Raw genomic sequence first — 27,754 nt, forward strand, 5'->3', positions numbered from 1 at the left:
CTTTCTGCCGAGCACCTCTGCTATCTTCTTCCAGCTCCTTTACTAGCGGCGGCCCAGTCTTCTGCATTGTCTTCTTCCCTCTTCCGACGTTGACTCGACAATCTCTCCCGCTGTAATGCCGTGTGCGTGGTGCGCAACGATTTATATAGGCCTCTAATGACGTCACAGTCCCATCATGCTCCGGGTGGTGATGACATAAGGGGCGGGGTCACCGGGTGATATCACCCGGTGACCACGGCCCATGCCTATATAAATTGTTGCGCACCCGGCATTACAGCGGGAGGAAGCGTTGTGTCAACATCGAAGAAGAGAAGAGGGAAGAAGATTATGGAGAAGACCGGGCCGCCGCTAGTAAAAGAGCTGGAAGAAGATAGCGGAGGAGCCTGGCAGAAGGCAAAAAGAACTGGAGAGCGGGAGAAGAGAGCGGAGAAGTCGGAAGAAGAACCCCAAAGTCGGAACAAGTCCCCCGAAGTCGGAAGAAGGGAGAAGACCGGGCCAACCCATGCCGTTTTTTTATTGAAAATTTGGCGTGGAGTTCCCCCTCATTATTCATACCAAACACAGTGCCTGGTATTGGCGGGGACACAAGTCGGATCCCCGTTTAATATCGTGCCACAGCTAAACTCAACCGCATGTAAATGCAGCTAATCACACTGTACAAATGCAGCTGATCGCTGTGCCTGGAGTCTTGAATTTCACAGGAAATAAACATGCTTTTAACTGCGGCAAGGGGCCTTAGGATTACTAGAAGGGGTAGTGTGTGGGGAGCATTTGGGTAGAACAATGCTGTCTGCACTGGAATCTCTGCACCACAAAACTAGATTAGCTAATCTTTGTACTAATGTACCAGATTTTGTTTTAGTCACATGGACATCTTGCTGTTAGAATCAAGATGGTTACCGGTTGTCAGAAGCCTGTAGATGTGCACAGTGTGCTGCTGACCATCCCTCCATACACGAGCCATTGCCTAAAAGAAAGTGTTATAGGTTTAACTTTTTAACAATAAAGATCAATTCAAAGCATAGCAAAACTAAAGTAAATGACTAATTAATCATTGAGCTCCGAAGATTATGAGGACACCAGGGTGTATTTTGGAAAATATAAGGCCACACAGTTAACTTATAATTACATAAAAAAAGTGTAGACACTGAATAAGATACATAACAACAGTGCCACCTGCTGGCAGAAGACTACATATATACTTGTATAAGGCATACATCATCGGAGATTTTAAAACTAAAACTGGAGAGTGCAAAATCTGGTGCAGCTATGTATGGTAACCAATCAGCTTCCAGGTTTTATTGTCAAAGCTTAACCATTTAAGCTCCGAAAGGTTTTACCACCTTCATGACCAAAGCATTTTTTTGCTATTCAGCACTGCGCTACTTTAACTGGCAATTGCACGGTCATGCAATACTGTACCCAAATGGAATATTTTGTATTTTTTCCACGCAAATAGAGCTTTCTTTTTCTTTGCTCACCACTGGGTTTTTTATTTTTTGCAATATAAATGGAAAAACTTTGACTTTGTTATAAATAAAAACAAATAAAACAAATGTCTTTATACATTTTTAGGCCAAAATGCATTCTGATTAATGTCTATGGTAAAAAAATAAATGAATTTCTTTTTTTTGGTTAAAAATCTAGTTTTACATACTGTCACCAGTGCAGTACAGTGTCATCATATGACTGATGTGGCGGTCATCAGGGACACGGACGGGTGACAGTATGTTAAATTTTTTACTTTATACATACTTCCATCAGAGTAGTTCAGTGTCACCAAAGTAAAACTGTACTAGTCTGGGGGGTGATCAGGGATTTTTTTTGTTTGCGGTTACAATGAAGACCATTCATAACACTGTGATCAATAGTGATCTGTGAATTGCTACATCTATCACATGGTACAGGGTGCTGTGATTGGCCTAGGTACCATGTGATAGCTGTGGTCCAATCACAGTATAGTCAACACAGCTGTTATGAGTTCATTCATTCAGAACAGCTTTGTTGACATTATGATCATATGATTATGTGTTATCCGCGACCCGCTGTGTCCGGTGTAAACCTGGAGCAGGCACATGACCTACATGTACGTGACTGTATCTGCTTGTGCCGATCCACTGTAGTATATGTACTGCGGCGGGTCAGAAGGTGGTTAACTGAACAAGCTGAAGTTAGAAGCTGAATGGTTACTATGCACAGCTTCACCAGATTCTGCGTGCATCAGTTTTAGAATAGCTCTATGTGTCTTACTGGGAGAGAGCATTAGACAAAATTGTGAGTAGGTATATGTATATTGTTCACAATATCAGCCACTAGTTGTTCATGCAATTTTATAGATCTATTACCTCCTCCTTCTGAAAAATCACTTTGAGAAGTGGTCTCCTTACAGTTGAAGAACTCATGGTTCATCAATGAATTGATAAATTGTATATGCCAATCAGGTGGTGTATGGGACAGGTGGAGATAATTGCGCTTATACTGTACATACACCTTTCTTTTGGAACTTTAACCATTTCAGCTATTTGAGCTACAGTAGCTCTTCTATTGGATCAAACCTCGAAGGTCAGCCTTTGCTCCCCACCTCCTTCAATGAGCCTTGACCACCCATGAACCTGTTGCTGGTTCGCCAGTTTACCCTCCTTGGACCACTTTTGGTAGGACCTGCCCAATGCAGACCAGGAACATCCCACAAGAGCTGCAGTTTTCAGAGTTGCTCTGACGCAGTCATCTAGCCATTACAATTTGGCCCTCAAAAAAGTTGCTCAAATCCTTATACTTGCCCGTTTTTTTTTTTTTTGCTTTTAAAACATCAACTTTACGGACAACGGCCCAGATTCAAGAAGCTATTGCGCCCGCGCAACCATAGGTTGCGCGGCGCAATAGCTGTTTTGCTCCCGCGTAGCGAATGCCCCTGATTCAGGAACATCGCTACGCGGACTGCAGCCTAGGATATGACAGACATAAGCCTCCTTATGCCTTCATATCTCAGGCTGCATTCTTCCGTTGGCCGCTAGGGGGCGCGGCCATTGTGATCGGCGTATAGTATGCAAATTGCATACTACCACCGATTCACAAAAGTTGCGCGGGCCCTGCGCACGCAAGGTACGGAGTTTCCGTACGGCGACTTTAGCGTAAGGCTGCTCCTACTCATAGTAGGAGCAGCCAATGCTAAAGTATAGCCGCCCTTCCCGCTCGTGAAATTTAAATTTCACGTCGTTTACATAAGTGATTCGTGAATGGCGCTGGACGCCATTCACGTTCACTTAGAAGCAAATGACGTCCTTGCGACGTCATTTGCCGCAATGCACGTCGGGAACGTTTCCCGAAAGGAGCATGCGCTGTTCGCTCGGCGTGGGAGCGCGCCTAATTTAAATGATTCCCGCCCCCGGCGGGATCATTTACATTAGGCGCCCTTACGCAGGGCTAATTAGCATAGCGCCCGCGCAATTTACGGAGCTACTGCTCCGTGAATTGTGGGCAAATCTAAATATTTGCGTGGGCGCAGAGAAAAATCTTTGCTCTTTGCCCACGCAAATATTGCGCGGATCTACCTGAATCTGGGCCAGCATGTTCATTTGCTGCCTAATATATCCCACCCACTTTAAGATGCCCATGTAATGAGATAATCAATGGTCATAACGTTATGGCTGATAAATATATTAGAGAAATATGTAACAGCAGGTTGATTTTATGTTTTAAATTTCTTATGCAACCAATTAGAGTCTGCATTTTTTTTTAAAAAGCTTATAAATTATTTTGCCATCTTAATATATAACCTTTGGTACCTTTAAAATGCATATATAAAGTAATGGCTTACATACGGTACATATGGTATTGTATAATTAGGGATGTGGTATCTTGACAATAATATCAGTCCCATTATTAATCTTATAAAACAGTAAGTCCCCTACATACAAATGAGTTTTGTTCCAAGAGTGGGTTCATGAGTCCAACAAAGTTAGCCTAAGCATCCAACATAAGCAGCATATTAACCACTTTGCGCCCACGCTATACACGAAAGACGGCTACAGAACAAGCTTAAAATGGCGGGAGGGCGTACAAAAATGTCCTCCCGTTCTCGCGGCATGCTATGTGATCGCCGAGTCCTTGGGACTTGGCTGATCACAGAGCAGGGTAATGGGCGAATCAGAGCAGGCCCTTTACCACGTGATCAGCCAATGACAGCTGATCACGAAAGTAAACAGAAGCTAGTTACCAACTTTTTTTTTCTTCACGCTGTCAGTGTGAAGAAAAGAAGCAAGCCGTTAACCAGCTTCTGTTAGAGGGACATCGATCCCCTTAGTGATCACCAGTGCCCTCCAGTGCTGCTAATCAGTACCCACCAGTAACACCTATCAGTGCCCACCAGTGACACCTATCAGTGCCCACCAGTGACACCTATCAGTGCCCACCAGTGACACCTATCAGTGCCCACCAGTGACACCTATCAGTGCCCACCAGTGACACCTCTCCATGCCACTTATCAGTGTAGCCAGGTACCTATCAGTTTCCATCAGTGCAGCCTCTTCGGTGCAGGAGAAAAAATTATCCTTTTGCAAAATTTTATATCAAAACAAAACTTTGTTGTTTTTCTCAAAATGTTCTGCCTTTTTTGTTTGGCAAAAAAAAAAAAAAAACCCAGTGGTGATTAAATACCATTAAAATAAAGCTGTATTTGTGTGAAAAAAAAATTATAAAAATTTCACATAGGTACAGTGAAGCATGACTGCACAATTGTCATTCAAAGTGTGAGAGCGCTGAAAGCTGAAAATTGGCATGGTCAGGAAGGAGATATGAGTGCCCAGTAAGCAAGAGATTAAATTAATGTAAAAGGGTTAACACATATCACACAAATATTAAAAAGAAATAAAGCTTGAAATAAAGATACAGTAAAGTACACAAAAGCACAACCACTTGTAGAGGGATGAACGCATATGACTAAGAATGTACTCCAAACACGTGAACAAACTTACATGATTGGACATGCAAACGCACATTTGCATCTTTGAATTATTTTGCAACTTGAAGTTTCGCATGTAGGGGACTAACTGTATATATTTTTCCAGCTTATATGATCTGGAGCAAATCACAATTAGGTAAAAGCAATCCACAACAACAACTGGTTGGCCCAGTGCTCCTTGTAAAGTACTGAAGAATGTCAGAGCTTTTAAAAAAACAGTAAAAAATTAAACCTAAATATTCGATATATTTTGAATAATAACAAATAATGCAATGCTTTCTTACTGAAACAATGTGGACAGAGACTGGGAAGCAGAATATGATCTACAGACCTGTATGTCGTTAGCAGGATTCCAGTCTATATCATACAGGATTAAATGGGATGCTCCAATCAGGTTTAGGCCCACACCACCAGCTTTGGAACTCAGAAGGAAAATAAAATCTGAGGAATATTTGCTGTTAAATCCATCCACTATACGCTGTCTGTTACCGACCGGTGTCTGTCCGTCCAATCTGGTGCAACTGTACCCATGTCGTTGACACAGTGCTTGCAATATGTTTAGCGTCTGGGTGTAGTTGGACACAAGGACTACTCTGCAAGACATAGTAAATGCAGGTTATACATTTAGAATTGTAACAAAATATTAAAACAAAACTATGATTAAACTGATTTTATTTGAAGATAATTTGCCCTCCGTGTTTCCCCCTTTATTACCATGCTAATGAAATATTAATTTATGTTTATATTACATACCTTATTTTAGACCCAGTGACATTGTCTCTGTGTCTCTTTGCTTATCTAGGCAATGCAGGCAGATCATGGCTGGGGTGGGTGGGGGTCAAGGTGTTGTACATAATTTCCAGAAAACATTGCAGCACCCTGCGCCTCAGTACTCAACTCAGAGGCCCTTAGCAGTGGGCTAGCTCTTGGGAGGAGATATGAAATTATTAAAGAATGAGAGGGACAGGGTCCGTGAGGCTGGTCGGGAAAGGGTTAGATGATGCTGGACATCCTCTGGCCAGGAAATTAGGTGGGCTCTAAAGGACTTGCTGCTGCTTAAAATGCACACTGTGAAAAGCAATATATTATTAGAAAGCCTAAAATATTTTTCAGAGTGTATTTTTCCAGCTGTGGGTGTCTGTCAGAAAACAATGACCTGGCAGGGGGAGATTCCTCCACCCACCTATTTGTATGGATAGAGGAATCTCTTTTTTTTTTCATTCAGCTCAGCTCATTCAGTGTATGGCCAGCATTAGAATTAACTGACAAGTTAATTTAGTTTGCAGTTGATCTTCTGATCTGCATTTAATCTTCTAAACTGTATCAATCTGCTTTGTGCTGCTTTTGCATTTCTATAGACTTGTATCTGGACAGGAGCAGTCCTGACACAAACAAAGCCCATCAGCACAGATCCTTCTGCTTATATGCTTACCTCTCAGATGGGCTTTGCTCTTTTATTGCTTGCAAAAGCTTCATTAAAACCTGTAGTTTTCCAGACTCCGACTCTTGTACGTCCTCTGTAGTATAAGGTTGTGGAAATAGATCACCTAAATTTTCATAAAAGCCAATTTCCTCCGTGTTCGGATTTGTAGTTTTCTCCTGGTAAAAGAAACAACTATTAGTGCTCATCATCTCTACATTGAAATTTGTAAATAAGCTTACAGACTTAAGACAAAAACTGATGTCACCCATTGCCATCCCTTTTGCTTCTCCATTCTTTATTGACCACTCTTTCATGTCACCACTGTCTAGTAATATCTAGATTATGGCAGAACTTAATTTTTACCTCTGCACAAGGAACATTTTATACATACACTTTGGGGTCTATGTATAAAATGTATTAATTATCTGTCAGTCAGAATGAAAATTCCCTGTTTTCTCTAATATTAGATGATATCTTTGTGGATGAAATGCGTCAGGTCAAGCATGCTGTTCCCATTGCGTAATTTTATTGATTAACAAGCGCTTGTTTTACCGCTTCCAAATGTGAGTGTAAAGCTTTCATTTTTATTAAGGGTGTGCAGCATCCCCCTCAATACTTACCTAAGTCCCATCTCGATTCAGCTCTCCTGGGTCTCTCCTTCCCTCATAGGTCACATGCCTAATGAAGAACTCCTATGTGTCTCAAAAACATTGCTATTTTCTGTAACGATGTGATCGCTAAATAAAGCTTTAAACCAATTTTGGAGATCTTGGTGTTCGGGTCACATATCTCTCTCTGACTATTCAAGGTATAGGCCGGTGGTCGCTTCAGCACCCACTTACATACACAGCCATCTCTACAGGAATGTGTGCATTGGAATCTTCAATAGCTGAGACACAGCCTGTGAGAAGGGAGCGGGGGCAGGACCGAGCAGTGCTCTGTGTGTCTTATGGGGGCACTCGGCAAGGGGAAGGGGCCCAAGAAGAGAAGGATCGAGGCTGCTCTGTGCAAAAAAACATTACACAGAGCAGGTAAGTATAACATGTTCATTATTTAAAAAAAATAAAACATGAGCCTTTAATATCACTTTAAGCTGCAGTGTCAGGTATGGGAAGCATGTGAGACACAAGAGAAGGAGGATAAGGCTCAGTCAAGGGATGAAAAAGGCAAGTTTTTGGCTGATTTTATGATGTATGCATCATAACCGTGTTAAGTAGTTTTAAATCTATTTAAGATTTAGAACTTGTTTAAACTGTCATATGAAAACCTTTGGATGTACAGTATTTTAACCTTAGTGCTGTCAGGACAATTTTTTCATCTTTCACATACATACTAAAACGTACAAAACTGACATGAATGTTTATGATGGACCTACAGTACAGACCAAAAGTTTGGACATACGTTCTCATTCAAAGAGTTTTCTTTATTTTCACGACTATGAAAATTGTAGATTCACACTGAAGGCATCACAACTATGAATTAACACATATGGAATTATACATAACAAAAAAGTGTTAAACAACTGAAAATATATTTCATATTCTAGGTTCTTCAAAGTAGCCACCTTTTGCTTTGATTACTGCTTGGCACACTCTTGGCATTCTCTTGATGAGCTTCAAGAGGTAGTCACCTGGCGCAGCACCTCATCACTCTCCTTCTTGGTCAAATAGCCCTTACACAGCCTGGAGGTGTGTTTGGGGTCATTGTCCTGTTGAAAAATAAATGATGGTCCAACTAAACGCAAACCGGATGGAATAGCATGCCGCTGCAAGATGCTGTGGTAGCCATGCTGGTTCAGTATGCCTTCAATTTTGAATAAATCCCCAACAGTGTCACCAGCAAAACACCCCCACACCATCACACCTCCTCCTCCATGCTTCACGATGGGAACCAGGCATGTAGAGTCCATCCGTTTACCTTTTCTGCGTCGCACAAAGACACGGGGGTTGGAACCAAAGATCTCAAGTTTGGACTCATCAGACCAAAGCACAAATTTCCACTGGTCTAATGTCCATTCCTTGTGTTCTTTAGCCCAAACAAGTCTCTTCTGCTTGTTTCAAAAGAAACGTACCGAGTTTGTGGCAACAAACACAGGAGAAACCCATGTGATTAGAGACTTTATTGGATGTCACACCGAAGCAGTGGTATATGTGCTACAATGTAGCTGTAATTTACAATATGTTGGGAGAACAAAAAGGGCCTTGAAGGTTCGAATTAGTGAGCATGTGGACAACATAATAAATGGCTTCCCGAAACATAGTGTCTCTAGACACTTTGATCAGATACACAATCGGGATCCCTCACAATTGCAATTCTGGGGCATTGACAAATTTAACCCCTCTTGGAGAGGAAGCCACAAGGTGCGCACGATAAGTCAAAAAGAATCCCAGTGGATTCATAAGATGCGCACCCTGACACCAGGAGGAATGAACGTTGAGTTTGACCTCAACTGCTTCCTCAGCAATTTTTAGTTCTCCACATTTTTAGACTAGTTATATATAGGTCCATCAACACCCATTGACCATATTTTTTATTAAATTGCCTATTATCTGTGTGTATGTATATATATTCTGTGGTTGTAATGCGACAAACCGAGTGTACGACCACCATATATATGTATTATTTATATACACCCTCTACTTTTAATTTTAAATTTTTAACATATTTAAATATCAGTATTATATTTATTCCATATTATTAATTTATATGGGAGCCCCCTGTGGCTATAGATATAGATACTACTAGTTTTTTTTACACATGTTAAGTTTTATTATGCTTTAAAGAATTTTTAATATATATCATTTTACATATATTAATTTTATCATTGTAAAACCCAGTTATTACCATGTAAAGGTTACAATAAAAGCCATAGACTTTAGCTCATGAGCGACACCTAGTGGATTGTCATTGATGATGTCCATGCTCTAGTGCTAGTCTCAATTACATTATGCTGGTCATATGACTTTACGGTTCACTATTATTATTTTATAAACGTCTCCATTAATAGTCTTTACTATGTATAATTTAGCTGGCCTTTATACCAGGAACCGTACGTTTGCCCGTTTTAAATATAGTGCTCGGTATCCTTTACACACGTTTTCTATTGCCGAGCTCTAGAGTGGTTTATGCCCCCTCTAGTATGTCTGATGTCCATTAGATCACGGTCTACAAGAAAATGGCCGCGATGAGACTTCCTGTTTTTCAGTTATATAAACAACAGCCACACTACCAATCAGATTCCCCAGACGAAGACACGTGGTGTCGTAACGCGTAGGAATTGGAGGATGTACACCCGGAGTGACGTAAGCTGGCGATTCAAACGCCGCCTGTTTGTTTCCTCGTTGCACTTTTATTTTTCTTTTAATGTAAGTGCAGGTTTTTCCTCAATAAACATATTTTACCTGCACCAAACGTTACCTCACTATGGGAGTCCCCTCTCTCTCTCTCTTATAACCCACATCATCCATCTGGTTTTGAGGAGCATCTGTCCCAATTAAGGAAGGATCCATCAGATCAAGAGAGGAAACATCAGGGACCACCCATAGAAGGCTGCGAGTGACCTGTACATCAATGCCCATTTAGGAGGGCTGAGAGGTAAGAGTCCCGGGAGCTCAGCCAGGGATCTGGTTTATCTTCTATCGCACGGCCGTGCACTCACACCATAGAGCTGGTGCTCACCTTCATCCAGTGCATTCAGAATATCTGCCCTGACAGCTGATTTGTGTTTACTATTGGGATTGAACTTCCATTCCGTTTTTTTTTTTTTGCACAATATTCTTTATATATTTTTGCACATTCGCCTTATGAGTATTATATATTTTGGACTCACTATTCACTATTTGAGTATATATATATTTATATTTGGACTCACTATTCTCCTTGCATTTAATACTATATGCTGATTATTTGTCAGCTCTTACATTTATCTTGCTTATGTGATATCACTATTCCATTAGTGTGATATGTTGCGCAGAATCACCATTTATTTATATTCCTGTTTTATGTCATGTAAACATAATTAGGTTTTGCTGCACTATATATTTTTGGTGGATTCACTCATTTAGGATCCATTTTAGCGCAAAAGCACTTGTCACTTTATCTTCTGCTTGTTGCCTTTCTTTAGCAGTGGTTTCCTAGCAGATATTCTACCATGAAGGCCTGATTCACACAGTCTCCTCTTAACAGTTCTAGAGCTGTGTCTGCTGCAAAAGGTGGCTACTTGGAAGAACCTAGAATATGAAATATATTTTCAGTTGTTTCACACTTTTTTGTTATGTAGAATTCCACATGTGTTAATTCATAGTTTTGATGCCTTCAGTGTGAATCTACAATTTTCATAGTCCTAAAAATAAAGAAAACTCTTTGAATGAGAAGGTGCATCCAAACTTTTGGTCTGTACTGTACAAATCATACATTTTCTGAAAGCAGAGAACTTTTAGAAAAAAAGATGACAGTTCTGATTTTGGATTTCCACTGACATTGTGCTAAGGATGAACAAAACTCTTTTTTTTTTAAATAAATACCCTAACATGAAAATGTACTACGTTTTCAAGAAATGTAAAAGATGCTTCACACATGTGAGTCAAATGTATCCAACATTTTAAATAGACCCCTGGTGCCCTTTGGCACTTATTCTAAAACCCGTAAAGGAAAATATTCTTTAGACTGAATTCTAGAAGAACAGTTTAGTTGATTTTTTCACACTATCAGACTTTTTTCTGTGCTCTTCAATGGTTTTCTCTTGTTAAGCTTTTTTTTCCTCTGTTCTTTTATAATAGATCATGCTGAGAGTATTGTTAAATGTGGGACAAGTCATTTTTAGGAGGGCTGTAGGGAGCACAAATAAAAAGAGTTAATTTGTAAAGGGGCTGTAGTAATAGTTGTGATCTCTACAAGTCTAATGTAATGTGTCTCCAGTCTCTGACCATCTCTTGCAGCATTGTCTGCAGTCTCTCATTGTCCCCTGTAGCATTCCTACAACAATTCTATAATCTCTTGTTGCATGCCTGCAGTCTTTGACGGCTTTCTGTAAAATGATATTTACTGAATATTATGTGTGGCCATTTAATGTTTAACTTCTGTGTCTAGCAGTCTCCCCAGCACCCCCAATTACTTACCTGAGCCACATTGGCTCCCATGGCTGTCAAAGTCTGTTAGCCAATTAGGGGAAAGAAAGTGTGGGGCCGGGGCTTCTGTGTCTGAATGGACACGGGAAGCTGTGACTCGGCTCCGGTGCCCCCACAGAAAGGTGGTAGCTGAGGGGGCACTCGACAGGAGAGATGGGCCAGGAGCAGCAAAGAGGGACCTGAAAAAAGAATGGTTTTGCGGGCTGCTCTGTGCTAAACAAACTCCACAGAGGAGGTAAATATAACATGTTTGTTATTTTTTTTTAAAAAGAGACTTTACAATCACTTTAGATGAGTGTATGTTTTAATCAAATAAACACATATATTTATTTTTTAATTGGTTAATTGTTTATTCAAGTTATACTTTAACTCAACTTTATTACTGTCACTTGTGGACATAGCATGTCCCTATGTGACAGTATGTTTCTGTAATGGTAGTTTTTTTTTTTTTTTTACAAAATGGTAGGTTGTTTTTTAGGAGACCAGCCTCCCCTGTGGCCAACAGGTTGGTTACAGAGAGACACCGGCATTCAGCTAAACCATGGGTGCTCAACCTGTGGCTCTCCAGCTGTTGCAGAACTACAATTCCCATGAGGCATTGGAAGCCGCTGACAGTTACAAGCATGACTCTCGAAGGCAGAGGCATGATGGGACTTGTAGTTCCGCAACAGCTGGAGAGCCACAGGTTGAGCACCCATGAGCTAAACCTTCTCAGATCACCAGCACGCTGGAGCTGAGCGTGCTTAGGACTGAGCACATCTGGGTTTATTCACTGTAGAGATGACTGGTGAAACTGAAAGTCACTTTAGCCCCCCAATCCTAATTACCTTTACATAAAGACGCGGTTTCATTTTAAAATAAGCCAGAGGCTGCTACATGAGCTGTGTTATAAGGCTCTTACCGTCTCACAGTAGTAATTACAGTGGTGGAATATAAAAAAAACATAAAGCCCAGCTCCAGGTAAAAGTTTGCATGAGGGTAGAACCCCATCAGATTTTATTGCCATCTCTGAGCTTTCTGCTCACTTGCAATATAATCATTGACATGCAGAAATGAGGGTCAAAGGAACATGTAAACATCATGGATAACATGTAGTATATTGTGAAGGGCAATCTATACAGACTACATATGATCCCTACTTTAGCTTCTACCAATGATATAAAAAGAATGTCTATGTGTCTTATATGGAATTCATGTACCGTATATGGATTCTAAAATGCAAATATTTAGTATTTTCAAAAGTGGTATAAATCCCTGAAGAATAATATATTTCATATTTACATTTCGAAACACATTGATATTCCTTCTACCGATCACCACCTGTATTGTGCATGAATGGTGTAACTGCAAGGAGTTGGGAAATACCACTTTAGGATCATCAATCTGTGCAACATCATGTTATAGGTTTCTAACTATTTGTACTATCTTACTCTATTTTTTGAATATTAATTTTTAATCATGTTTAATTGGTATGAAAATAAATTATTTTAATATTAAACAAAAAATATATATATTTTCAAATTGCCTTAAAAATCCCAATTTAGAGGTATTCATTTTTTTCACATGTAGGTTATCCATGAAGTTTTACAATTGTTAGATTCATGTTTCACAATTATTTTTACATTTTATTATTTTCTATTGTAGCCCTGATGAAGGGGTGTTGGGAAGCACAGCACGTTAAGACCGTTATGGACTGTTCCATAGGAGGTGGTTGGGAAGCCTATGTTGAGAGGCGCAACACGGTAAAACCATTATGGGCTGTTCCATAGGAGCTGTTTCTGAAGCATATGTTGGAAGACAGTTAAGGACTGTTCCAGAGATGCTGGTTCTGAAGCACATGTTGGAAGACAGTTATGCACTGTTCCATAGGAGCCGTTTCTGAGGTGCATGTTGAAAAACGCAATACGTTAAGACAGTTAAGGACTGTTCCAGAGGTACTGGTTCGGAAACACATGTTGGGCGTTAAGACCATATGGACTGTTCAATGGGAGCCAAGTCTGAAGAAGGGTGATATGCGCCCTTCAGGCGCAAAGCGGTATATGTTGGAAAGCATGCGGTAATATGCTACACATCTGTTTTTACAACATCTGTTTTTACAACCAAGATCAGATGACACTTGCAGTCCCCAAACAGAGTCTGCATAGCAAAAAAAGGCTTGTCTCGAGCCCCCCTGGTGTGTTGGAACCTTCAAAGACTTTGATGACAATGGACTGCGCATGGACTGCAATACAACCCCCATAGGCCAAGTATGGCAGGACAGTCAGTGAATAGGAAGATTGGCCTGTGAAAGGATTGGCCCAGAAGGCACAGGGGGTTGGCAATGGGATCGGTTTGATAGACAGGGTTTTGTAAAAAGGGTTTATAACAGAGCTCAGCACTTTCTCTTCGAAGCAAGCTTGCCATGAGGTTGTGCCCCTGCCATCTTGCTGGGACCTTGCTCTGGTGGCCATTTTGGGCCTAACCATGCAGCCCAGGCCTTTACTCTATAACATCTGAGACCAGCCGATGAGTATCTAGGGGTTGTGTCAAGTATCTTTCATATTATTGTTGTTGTTATAGACTTTATAGATATTTCTTGTTAAAATATGATATTCCTAATTTAAAGGAAATACATATAACTTGTTTTACTCAAATGTGTCTGTCTTCGTAGTTAACATTATAGCATTAGGCCTAGAATATTTTGGTTAGATGATATTAGTTAATAAATGGACATACAAATACACTTTAATACATTAATGAGATAGCTATATATTATAGGGAACAATAGAGTGTATATATATTATTGCATCGCGTACAACAAGGGGGAGTTCTTTTGACCCCCAAAACACGTTGGCTGTCTTTTAACACATCATCAATAAATGTATTTGGACTTTTATTTCTTGGCCTGGCTGGAGTACCCACAGTAGGGTAGCCTTGCCTGTTGTGAGCAGCCTTCAAATGTTTCTTTCCCTCTCGCTACCTTGTTTGAACTCATATCAAAACCCAGCACCTCTTGGATGCCCTTTTTTTAAATTGGAGTATGCTATCATTGAGACCGGAAATGAGGGGTAAAACAAAGGGTCATATACAGCAATAACATTTCTTTATTGGTGGAGTGAGGAAGGGTAAGAATTTCTGGCAGGTCTTTATTGTGGTCTATCCCCCTATTGGAGAGACTGCTCTTTATGAATTGTTAGCAGAACAGGAAATAAGAAGTAATCTCATGTAGGAGTAAAACCCCTGCAAAAGGATCAAACTGATCCATCAAACAAGAAACAGTTATGGATGAAGCTAGGCTTTACATATTTTTACAGTTAATCAAAGTTAAAACAGTTACATTATTGTCATACCATGACTGCCAACTTGTCACATTTGCTTGTGCTTTCAACAAAACTGTCAAACCATCAAATGGCTGGTGTCATAACTGATCATATGTGCAGCACCATGGCAGTTGCAAATCAAACAAAGGCCAAGATAGCAGCCTCCTTGGCTGAAAGGGATAGGAGGATTTAGTTCTGTTTTAAGGATGTCCCACATTGTGCAGACCTGAAGAACTCTTAACTGCAGGCATGCCTGTCCTCTTGAAGGCTCCAGCGTCCACTGCTAAAATAGTTATGTCTTCAGGCAGAACAGCAATACAGATGGTCCGATATGAAAATGCCACCTCCTTCCTCCTCCTCCTTAGAGATAGGTTATTTCAGTGATTACACTGCTTATAACAAGATCTCTGAATGGGGGAGAGAATGGATCAGTTACAGAATTCTCTCCTCCATTCACAGATCATGTTACAAGCAGTGTAATTACTGAAAGAAATTCTCAGTGGAGGAAGGAGGAGGTATGTCCCTATCAGACCATCTGTACTGCTGTTCTTCCCGAAGACATGAATCTTAACTACTGCAGCGCCAAAAGTTCAGACACAGGAAAAGGATGGTGCAGACCAGCAGTGAAATTTTTTCCAGTATTCTGGACAATGTGGGACATCATTAAAGTTAAAGTGGTTAACCCTTACATATACCCAGTGAAGTGATTGGACTCTGCAGTCTCCTGGTCACTTCATCTGTTCAAAGTCCAGTATTGTAAAAGCTTGTCTGAGATGTTAGAGAAAAGGGGACAGAGAGCTGAAGTTACAGTCTGCACAGCTCTGTGAGGAGAGCTCTGAGAGCTGATTGGGACACCCCCCCCCCCCCCTCGTTCACACAGCATAGAGGAACAGAACTAAGGCTGTCAATCAGCTGGAGATTCCTCCTGTCACATTTTTTCTCTTGGCTGTTGGGAAAACTTGTCAGAAATGACACTTAGTGCTCTAGACTTAGACAAGTACACACTATAGAGGGATATGCTATGCTCATATTTCTGAGGTTTATAAACACTTTAAAGGAGCCCGCACGCATGTGTGACGTCATAGAGGCTTCGGGCCAATCACAGTGCCGGAGCCACGATACCCGGAAGTAACCCCTGGGAAAGATGTCGGCCGCCCGAAAGGTGTAGGAGGATGGCTGCGGGGTCTTTGAGCGGAGGTGAGTATTACATAATATGCTATGCATACTGGCTCATTATGCCTTTTTTTTTTTTTTTTTAGGCTTTACTTCCTCTTTAAGTGATATGACTAAGGCTGTAGGGAATTCTTTTTAGCTAAACCTCAGCTTTAACTAAACTTCATCGGAAAACAGACGACTCAGAATATTACTTTTTATTCTCCCACACGGCGGTTGTTTGTGCTTTCTTATCACTGGATAGCAGATCTGTATGCTGTGCCGTTGTTCTCATATTGTCAACTTTTCACAGTAAGTTGTTTTGTTGATGTTTTTATTTTTTTCTGTACTTATGTGCCATTATGCTTTTTTCATGCTTATTCCGGGAAATGTATTCAGTTACATTTTAGACACGGTATTGTAATCTGGTTATACTGTCTGAATATGCTATATTGAGCTTGTAGGCTCTATTTTCCCAATAAAAAAACAAAACAATAGTGTATACATTATTTCATTAGAACTTTGTGCAGTATCATTGTCACACGTGCACCTCACTGACCTGGAGAGTCTTGTAGAGAAGGATAGGATGATTACAAAGTTTCTTGAGTGCACCAATACAGACCAGGTGTGGACTGTTCTCCCCCAGTCCTTGCAAACAAGATCTTACTAGGCCAGAGTTGAGAAGCCTTTTGTACAAATCAAGCTGAAACATGGATGGCTTGCAAAAGACTATGCTCTCGATCTTCGGAGGGAGGAATTTATTAATGACCTCCTGTGTTCTTCGGAGGATAAAAAGGCCTGTCAGACGTGACAGTTCCGAAGCTCTTTCTTCTCCTAAAGTTTTTTGTTCCTAAACCATGGAAAAACCAGAAGACTTAGCATGAAAGGAAATCGTAAATGAAATTTGATAAACAGTTCAGCTCAAAAGTGCAGAATGGATGATTGGGTCACACAGAGCCCCACACACTACAGTAAAGTCAGGACACTTAAAAGGGATGTTAGTGAGTTCCAGCTTCTACAGTGACAGCGAGACCCTTTCTTCTCTTCATTGCAAACACACAAAGAGAGACAGCCACTGAGAGGCTTCTCTAGACTGGTTTCTGTATGTCAAATTAATTTCTAGAGTAGAAACCTTGTAAAAGTTAAATAATCTTTAAAGCAAAGACGACATTAGCTCATTACATTTTTTATGCATGATATTTGCCTGCTTTACTATGTACTTGTATGAGAAAGTATCCCATTTCCTTTGTGTGAAATCCCTGGTGTTCCTGCCAGTCCCTCTGCTTGCTATTAAAAACTGACCATACTAAGCAAGAGAACACACCATGGTCAGTTCTCTGGCTGTGCTGGGAACTCAACCTGCTCTCCTCCAATGATCAGACTTGTCATGACACCACCCTACAGCCATTCACTGGGAGGTTTAGTGTACCTCCTATTAGAACGGTTCCATTGCACTTAATGGGGCGTGGCTTGTCATCCAACATGTGCTCTGAAAGTCAGAACGCATGTTGCACCAGTGTGAACCAGGGCTTATTTCTAGGGGTTCAGTTGATAAACACTCTAAAATATGAGCCTGCTGGTTCCAGTTCGAGTCCTCTAAATTGTACCTAAATACTATCTCTGGTCCTAAAATGTTGCTGATTGCTTCATTCAATTGTTGCCTCAGACTTATGGACTATTTTTGTATCTGGCAATAGCCACAGTGTATCTGATTCTTTCTCTTATCTTTGTTTTTCTTCTTTCTTCTCACTTCCCTGCTGTTCTCTCTATTTTACTATGTTAAACAATAAAAAGTGCTCTCAGACTCCATCATACTACCCATCATTGGTAATAGTGATCTAAAGTACATTTCATGGAACCTGCGCTTATTGTGTGTTTGTGTTATATTTATACTGCTTTTCCATTGCAAATTGTCTGTTCACTATGTACCCTTGATCTTTTCAATGCAAGCCTTGTTTGTCTAACATTTTGTACCTTTTCACAATCTGCAATAAAAATGTATTAACAAAAAAAAGAAAAACATAATCTGTTACGATATTTGACTTTAGGGTACATCTTGAGGTAGGACATCTTTGTCATAAAAACATACCATTTATTTACATCATGTTAAAAAAAATAATACAATACAATATAATAACCCAAAAAGGAAAGGGTCCTTGCTGAACCGGCCAAATTTCGATCCATCAATGGCCGCCTTTACTGTGAATGGCTGAGCAGCACTCAGCCGAGTCCTTTTCATTCGAGAAGCAGAATTGGAAGTCACCATCCCGCAGACGGATCAGTGCTGTATACTGTATGTAGCTTCAGATATATACAGTGCTGACAGTTGTGGCATGTGTTGGTGAAATAGTTTGTCGGGACCAAGCAAACAATTTAAAAGTTCACTAACGTGAAGTTAGGCTTTTCAAATTATACAACAAACAAAATAAAAGTAAAAATGTCTAAATCAGCTTGTTAATACAGAAAGTCAATGGACAGTTTTTATACTCCTGCACGTTTTTAAGGTCTTCTGTGAAAAGCAGTGCAGGATGTCACATTGGTAAAGCCAAAGTTCTATGTCACTAGTTTTCAAAGTAATCGTGCATGGCAGCATGAACCTACATGATAATTGTACAGTTTGGGAGTGCCATGGGTTCCTTGAGCACCCTGATCTTGCCTGCCATGCTGTATACTCCATTTTCCATATTTATTATTAGAACAGTTTACTTACTTTGGATGTTGAAGGTTCACGTGATTGTAAAATAGGTTCCTCATATATTTTTCTATAAGTAGTCAAAGATCCAAGTATTCCTGGATTAACAAAGTCTATTAAAGCAAAAAACTCCTGTAGATCATTTTGTATAGGAGTACCTGGAAGAATAAAAAAATAATTGTTAAACATCTACATCTTAAACATCTACACATCACATATTGTGACTGCCAGTTTACTGGAACAGTAAAGAAATGGAGATTATGTTTTCACACGAGTTATACCGTCTTGTTGGGTCCCAAGCTCTGCTTCATAGAAGCCCAAATTTCCTTGTTCAATGATTTTTATTAGTTTAGCTCAGCCACTTGCCTTTCGGAAGATTTACCCCCCTTCATGATGGGGCCATGTTTTGCTATACAGCAGTGCATTACTTTAACTGACAATTGCGCAGTCATGCAACACAGTCAATAAATAAAAGTTGACATTTTTTTCCCACAAACAGAGCTTTCTTTTGGTGGTATGTGATAATTTTGTGTGCTACAAACAAAAAAATCAACAACATATATCCAATAAAGAAATTGGAAAAATTTAATTTCTTAAAAAATTTAGGCCAATATGTATTCTCCTACATATTTTTGTTAATTTTTTTTTTTGCAATAAGCGTATATTGATTGGTTTGCACAAAAATTAAAGCATCTACAAATGATGGTATATATATATATATATATATATATATATCCTAGAATTTTTTATTTTATTTTATACTAGTAATGAAGGCCATCAGTGACTTATAGTGGCACTGCGATATTGCGGCAGACAAGCTGACACTTTGTGGGAACCAGTGACACAAATACAGTGATCAGTGTTAAAAAATATGCACTATCACTGTACTAATGACACTTGCTGGAAAGGGGTTAAACATCTAGGGCAATCAAAGGGTTATCTGTCTGCCTAACCAGTGTTATTGTGTTTACTTTCAGGTGCTTTTGCTAAGGGATGTGCTGGATTTTATTCCCTGCTTTGCAGGGAAACAAAATCCAGCACATTGTTTAGATATGCAGAACTCCGTCCAGTGTGTCTCTTTGCTGATCACTGGGTGCTGCCGGTCATTCATTGGCCGGCATCCGCTGATCAGCTTCTGCTGTGACTAATCACAGCACGCCCCCCTACACAGAAGGGCAGAAACATATTTATACGCGATTCTGCACAGAGCGGCCGTCCTGTAGCAGTAAAACTGCTATAGGGCCATCAGTAAGTGTTTTACATGGGCAAGTACACTTGGATCCAATGTAATTAAAACTAATTCTGTATACACCAAGGGTGAGAGTATACAGTGTACATCACTTCCGGCTACATAAGCAGCTGAGCGACGCCCGAGACACTTTTCAGGCTGTATTAGTGCCGCTCTGGCACCGCTTAATGTAAAACCCCATCTTTTTGTTGATTTATGTTCTTGTATGTCCTTTAATGGATACATTTTACTACACTATAAGATATCTTTTTTTCTCCCTGTGTCAATTGTTTGGAAGGAGATTCCATTAATTTGTCAACACACATATAAGCTGGTCCTGCCTTGGCATTACATGGAGTTCATATTAGGTGCACATTGACTACTGTTCAATAATGGTCACAGGCTTTCTAGTGAGAGATACAGTGGGGATTGAAAGTTTTGGCACCCCAGGTAAAAATTTGTATTAATGTGCATAAATCTCCAAAAGGCATCAAATTACAAATTAGACATTCTTATAATATGTCAAAAAAAGTTAGATTTTATTTCCATCAATTACACTTTCAAAATTACAGAAAACAAAAAAATGGCATCTGCAAAAGTTTGGGCACCCTGCAGAGTTAATATCTTGTACTGCCCCCTTTGCAAAGCTGAGACCTGCCAGTGTCATGGATTGTTCTCAATCATCATCTGGGAAGACCAGGTGATGTCAATCTCAAAGGTTTTAAATGCCCAGACTCATCTGACCTTGCCCCAACAATCAGCACCATGGGTTCTTCTAAGCAGTTGTCTAGAAAAGTGAAAGTGAAAATAGTTGTCGCTCACAAAGCTGGAGAAGGCTATAAGAAGATAGCAAAGCGTTTTCAGATGTCAATATCGGAATGTAATTAAGAAATGGCAGTTATCAGGAACAGTGGAAGTTAAAGCAAGATCTTCAAGACCAAGAAAAATATCAGACGGAACAGCTCGCAGGATTGTGAGAAAAGCAATTCAAAACCCATGTTTGACTGCACGATCCCTCCAGAAAGATCTGGCAGACACTGGAGTTGTGGTACACTATTCCACTATAAAGAGATACTTGTACAAATATAGTCTTCATGGAAAAGTCATCAGAAGAAAACCTCTTCTTTGTCCTCACCACAAAAATCAGCGTTTGAACTTTGCAAATGAACATATAGACAAAGCCTGATGCATTTTGGAAACAAGTTCTGTGGACCGATGAGGTTAAAATAGAACTTTTTGGCCGGAATGAGCAAAGGTACGTTTGGAGAAGAAAGCGCACAGAATTTAATGAAAAGAACCTTTGCCCAACTGTTAAGCATGGGGGTGGATCAATCATGCTTTGGGGTTCTATTGCAGCCAGTGGCACAGGGAAAATTTCACAAGTAGAAGGAAAAATGGATTCAATAACATTTCAGCAAATTTTGGATGGTAACTTGATGCCATCTGTGAAAAAGCTGAAGTTAAAGAGAGGATGGCTTCTACAAATGTATAATGATCCTAAACACACCTCAAAATCTACGGGAGATTACATCAAGAGGCGTAAACGGAAGGTTTTGTCATGGCCTTCACAATCTCCTGACCTCAACATAATTGAAAATCTATGGATAGACCTTAAAAGAGCAGTGCGTGACAGACAGCCCAGAAATCTCAAAGAACTGGAAGACTTTTGTAAGGAAGAATGGGCAAAGATACCTCAAACAAGAATTGAAAGACTCTTGGCTGGCTACAAAAAGCGTTTACAAGCTGTGATACTTGCCAAAGGGGGCAGTACAAGATATTAACTCTGCAGGGTGCCCAAACTTTTGCAGACGCCATTTTTTTGTTTTCTGTAATTTTGAAAGTGTAAATGATGGAAATAAAATCAAACTTTTTTTGACATATTATAAGAATGTCTAATCTGTAATTTGATGCCTTTTGGAGATTTTTCCATCTTTCCTTGGCTTCGTTATGCACATTAATACAAATTTTTACCTGGGGTGCCCAAACTTTCAATCCCCACTGTAAGTGTATCCACTAGTCACTGGGTTGCATTGCACTTTGTGGAAACGAGGACTCAAGCTGGATGGACTTATGGACTATATTTATTTTTTGGCAACTACCCCCATCTGTGGGACCCTTTATCCAGACGACTTTTACCTTACTTTTTAATTCGGTTAGATGGCTTGAAACTAACCTTTTTTGCGTTCTCTGTGCCTGGAGCATCAATGTTTTGCTTGTAAGAGTCCTACATGATGAGATTCTCCCCTGACATAGTATATGTCCAGTTTAATTAATGCTGATACTACTCAGGTTTACTTACTAGATGGCAACCACTTGCCTCTAAGCACATTTAAAGTTATACATGAAGGTCCCAGCCATATATTGCAGTTAAAATACCTTTAGCCCCTAAATACTTAATGCTCCTAAAAATAAACTACCCAAGCTCCTGACGAAACGAACTTCGAGAAACATGTAGAGCTTAATACAGTATATTGTTACATTATAGTCATGCATGTTTATTGTGACATCTATGACCATTATTGGAGAGATCTAGTTGCCACTGTAGTAATACTGCAATATTTTAATGTTTTTTTTTTTTTAATTTCCATGTATTAACTGTTAATAAAATCTATTGTTTATTTTCTTATGATTGGTGCCTAGAAAGTAATTTTTTTTCACTTTCAACATTTGATATACCGGTATTTATTTTTTACTAATTGGAGGTATTATTAACTGATCTCACGATTGTCCTTAATCGGAGTGGCTTTTAAATATATACACTTTCTATATATATGTAATTATAGTATTCACTTTTTTTTTTTGATTGCACATCAGTCATTATTTGGGTTATAACCAATTTTATGAATTGCAGTGTCTTGTTACTTTATATTTATTTTTTATTTCATATTAATTCTGTGAGCAATATTTTGCATATTTTGATACAACATTTAATAGTGCACATTATTCTTACTAGCGCCCCCTATATACCCTATTCATCGTAACAACAATTCTGTATACACCAAGGGCGAAAGTGTTCGGAAAATGATTATAAGCCCATAAATAAACAGAACAACTAACACACTGCAGAAAAGAAATTACAGCAGAACAGGTCTCAGAACCTCTATTATAACCGCTGTAAACAGGAATCATTGTTATGCATAAATAGGTAGCCAAACCTTGGGTATTCAAAACTATAAGTGGTGTTGAAGATCCTGAATAAGACAGTGTTCAAGCATAAGAGTCAAGAAAGAAGACAACAAATAAAGTCAGAGTAAAGGAAGTAGAAAAGCATAGTGAGGGTAGGGGGGTGTCCCAGGGGTAATCCAGAAGAAGCCATCGTTTCCATACACTGCACTGATGATGACTAAAAAGCCGAAACAGCCATGTGCAGTTTGAAATTTGGCTCTATAACCTGGGTCAGCAACCTGTAGATCGCGATCTACCAGTAGATTGCGGCAGGTGACTGGTACACCCAGAGGGACTACTTGTAAAGTTGGAGCTCTAGTAGGAAGCAAGAGCCGCATAAGCCAATGCCTCCTCTGTAGTGCTGGCTCCTGTCCCATGCGGAGTGATACCAACTGCACTCCACCTCTTAACCCAGCTAGCGGCCTACAGAGTGGTGTCAGCAGCAGGAAAGAGGAGATCTTGAAGTCAATATGAAGCAATACACTGGGCATATTAGTATAGGACTGCTTTCACACTGATGCACTGTGGTTTACCCACCGCGGGTGCAGTGTACCTGCAGTTTTCCTGCGGAATTTGCGCTTAGCCAATAACTTATAACAAATCCTGCTGTTTTACTATCCCCAAACTTTATGTGTGAACGAGCACTAAGGGTGCCAATGTCGAATGCAACCAAGGCCTTTTTCACAAGTGCAGCAAGCACTGCTGCTCTTCTGAAACATGATCCGAGTGTGTGTTAAGAAGTGGTGATGAGTCGATATGTTGCGTCCTCACTACCTGATTTAAACCCATGATTGCCATGCAATGCACATGATTGTGACACGGTAGTACGGCAATTAGAGGATCAAATTAGGTGTAAGGAGGCGACACACAGTGCCCGGTGATCTTTGATTTGTCCCGTGTTGTTCAGGTAGATCTCCACCTCTTTAAGGTTGCCTACCTCTGCTCTATAATATTAGGCACTTCCTGTTCTCTCTGTCTTCTTCTGAAGGGCGAGCAGAAGAGTCAGGATGCTCTCTACGTTGCAGATAGAGAAAGGAGCTGTGTGTTAGTGGGCGTCCTGACTCTCCTGCTTGCCCCCTCCCCCCTCAAGGGAGGGGATGAGCACGACACTCCACACCAGGGAGAAAGCCTTGCATTACTGTGTGGAGTTACAGACAGAAGAACAGGAAGTGAGGATTTCTCAGAAGAAAGAAGGACTTTTAAAAGCAAAATTGAAGGATGAGGTAAGTGAAGAAGGACTGCACCAAGGTAAAGGAAGCTATTTAGGGGATTTTTTTTTACCTTTACAACCCCTTTAATACATCGCCTCTCCAAAAATGATTGTCCCAACTATGGCCAATATTACAGATTTTTCCTTTGTTTTCCCCCCCAAGTACTGCCAATAGTTTGCGTATTTACCTGAAAGAATTATTCTTTTGCTGCAAGACAAACTGCTGAGTGCCAATGTGGTTTTTATGGAGCTGTTCTTTAAGCGATGCCCCTCATCACAGATGATTAGGTCGAAGCCCAGGCTCTGAATTTGGTCCAAAGAGCGCAACAACATCTCATAACTAATAATCAGCACGGGATACAGGGGAGAGTTGATGAATTCTTCCACTTTGTGATCCTGTGCACAAGCAGACCATGATAACAATAACAGAAATTGATCTTCAATGATTTATATAGGCATAGTGCACTCACAATTCTACAACATACACATCAAGAATCTCTAGTAGTAATCTAAAGTAGTTTCATAGGAGACATAAACTAGTTTACTAAATTAAAGTGTTTGTAACCCTAAACAACAAAAAAAGAGCTCCTGTTCCCTTATAGCAGGTTAAAAAGCACAATGTTAGTGCTGTCTAACCTGCCCCTCTCTAAGCTGTAAAAAACCTGGCTGAGCCTGCCAGTTCCTGTGTCCCCCTCTGTGTAATGACCATGATAATCATGGCTGCTGAGCCCTGACTACTGTGGTCAGTTTATGTGCCTCCGTCATCCGTAGCTCTCCTCAATCCCCCTCTCCCCTACCCCCCCTGCCTGTTAGCTCTGTGTGTCTGATTCTCTGTCTCTGCCCCCCTTCCTGACGCTATTGGTAGAAAATAAAAGATTACAAATTGTCACTGCCAACCCCTCTATTTTATTTAGGCATAACACACGGGGTAAGTTTTTTCTTTTTTAAAAAGCCTTTAAACACCTTTTCAGCTATATTTAGGTCGGTCACATGACTACCAGACGGTCTCCTACTCCGATGCAGAGCTACAGGGGGAGGGGCTAAGAGGCCACATGACCTTCTGCTGTAGCCCTGAAACAGAATAGGAGACTGGCCGGGAGTCACGTGACCAGCCTGAATATAGCTGAAAAAGGTGTTTACATGCTTAGTTTTAATAAAACACTTACCTTGTGTGTCTGGATATAATAGAGGGGCTGACAGTAAATTACATTTTCAAGGTAACAACCACTTTAAGACTTGTAGAGTAGGGGTAAATGCTCACAATAGAAAACTCTATTTTTAGGGCACTGCATTTTTTTTTTTTTTACAAAAAATTGCTTTTCCCTAACTGTGACCTACTTTCAAGGAACCTCTGGGGAACTCCCCATTTAGGAGGAATCCCAGAGGTTCTTGATTATTAAGTAAGCCCCATTCTTTACATTAGAACGCTCTACATCCTACTGATCAAACTACTGTACTGTACCATGAGCTGTAGGATTAATTCTAGGTATGTTTAATGAATAAATGATTGTTCATTCTTTAGTTCCTTCTTCCTGCCTTGTAAGTAGAAAGGACTGGCTCTCAGATACAAACAATAGTAATTTTTACATTTATAATTGCTTTGACTAGTCATCACAGTGAACAGATGGTACAGAGCCGTTTGAATCTGATCTGTACATTGTGTCTGTAAGGTAAAGCTGACTGATGACAGCTTGGTTCACAGACATTAACGGGTATACTGTTCGTCTGTAGGCTACTTCTGGAGTTTCTAAAAGCTACTCCAGAAATAGTCCACCTCCCGGCTGTTTTTTTTTTTTAGGCCCCTTTCACATGTGCCGCATTTTCATCCATCCGTTTGCAGATGAAAACGGGACATACATTGGTCCCTATGTGATTGCGGGTGTCAGCGGATGAACATCCGCCGACACCCGTAATAACCCGCCTCCGCAAAGCTCCAATTTTGCGGACAGAAGAAAACCCTATTTTTTCTTCCGTCTGCGGATCGGATAAACACGGACATACGGTCCGTGTTCATCCGATCCCCCCATAGGGGAGAGCGGAGGAAAGACAGGGCGGTCCCTGCACAGTGTGCGGGGACCGCCCTGTCAGCTGACGGCTCAGCAGGGATTTTACGGAGGATCCCTGCTGAGCTTTATGGACACACGGAGGCGGATCATTACTGATCCGCCCCGTGTGAAAGGGCCCGTACAATAGGATGGTAGGGAGGTTACCAATAATTATTACCTGATCGACTGAAAACACACGCATTCTCTCTGTGCCCAGCCACTTCTGAAATTCTTTCCTCCAGTTCTTCACCAAACTCCCTGGAGTGACGATCAAAGCTCTCTTTATGATAGGCTTGCCTCCAAAAGGGCCTTGGCGCAGAAGGGTCCATATCAAGACAATGCATTGAAGTGTTTTTCCCAAACCCATCTCATCTGCCAGGATGGCTCCATACTGACCAGAGACCCTATGTGAAAGAGACCAAGGATGTATCCTCACAATAACACAATAAAAAGCTTAGCACTTAAGGGCACAATAAATATATATATATATATATATATATATATATATATATATATACATATATATATATATATATATATATACACACACACACATACTAAATAAATACTATATATCATACAGTAAAACCTTGGTTTAAGAGTAACTTGGTTTGAAAGCGTTTTGCAAGACAAGCAAAATGTTTTAATAAATTTTGCCTTGATATACAAGCAATGTCTTGATACAAGAGTAATGTCATGTCACAACTCCGTAGAAAAAAAAGAAGAGAGGAGCCTCTAATGCCGCGTACAAACGGTCGTTTTTCGGCATGAAAAAAAAACAACGTTTTTAAAAATGTCATTTAAAATGATCGTGTGTGGGCTTCACATCGTTTTTCGGCTACTGAAAAACGACAAAAAAAAAAATCGAATATGCTGTATTTTTTAATGTCGTTTTTTAAAACGTTGTTTTTTCCGGGTTGTAAAAAATTATCATGTGTGGGCTAAAACTAAGTTTTAAACCCGCGCATGCCCAGAAATAAGTTATGAGACGGGAGCGCTCGTTCTGGTAAAACTACCGTTCATAATGGAGTAAGCACATTCATCACGCTGTAACAGATAAAAAAGCGCAAATCGTCTTTTACTTACAAGGAATCGGCTAAAAGCAGCCCAAAGGCGAATAGAACTTCCCCTTCAGAGTGCCGTCGTAGGTGTTGTACGTCACCGCGCTTTGTTCATCATTTTTCAAAAACGATGGTGTGTGGGCAACATCTTTTTTAATGCTGAAGTTGGAAAAACTTCGTTTTTTGGACATGCTAAAAAATTTCGTTTTTTTTTTCATGCCGAAAAACGACCGTGTGTATGCGGCATGAGTGTAGCAATATGGTTACATTTAATGAAGGTACAACATTTAGAAACTTATTGCTACACTAAAGCCTCGTACACATGATCGGATATCTGATGGAATCTAATCGGATGGATTTTTTCGCCAGATATCCAATGTCTTGCCTACACAC

The 27,754-nt window shown here is 40.2% G+C and overlaps 1 protein-coding gene across 1 annotated transcript in view; it reads right to left on the minus strand.

Annotated features, from left to right (window-relative positions):
• The window catches only part of RAD54B (RAD54 homolog B), a 125,751-nt gene that overhangs the window by 18,996 nt on the left and 79,001 nt on the right, over positions 1-27,754 (minus strand). Inside the window, exons 7-13 of the mRNA XM_040354674.1 lie at positions 26,479-26,704; positions 24,444-24,651; positions 18,671-18,810; positions 16,520-16,810; positions 6,393-6,559; positions 5,292-5,553; positions 901-967 (exon numbers count right to left, since the gene is read on the minus strand). Coding sequence (XP_040210608.1) covers positions 901-967; positions 5,292-5,553; positions 6,393-6,559; positions 16,520-16,810; positions 18,671-18,810; positions 24,444-24,651; positions 26,479-26,704 — 1,361 coding nt within the window. The remainder of the gene's footprint in view (positions 1-900; positions 968-5,291; positions 5,554-6,392; positions 6,560-16,519; positions 16,811-18,670; positions 18,811-24,443; positions 24,652-26,478; positions 26,705-27,754) is intronic.

The sequence above is a fragment of the Rana temporaria genome, chromosome 5, assembly GCF_905171775.1.
Source record: "Rana temporaria chromosome 5, aRanTem1.1, whole genome shotgun sequence".
Lineage (NCBI taxonomy): Eukaryota > Metazoa > Chordata > Amphibia > Anura > Ranidae > Rana > Rana temporaria.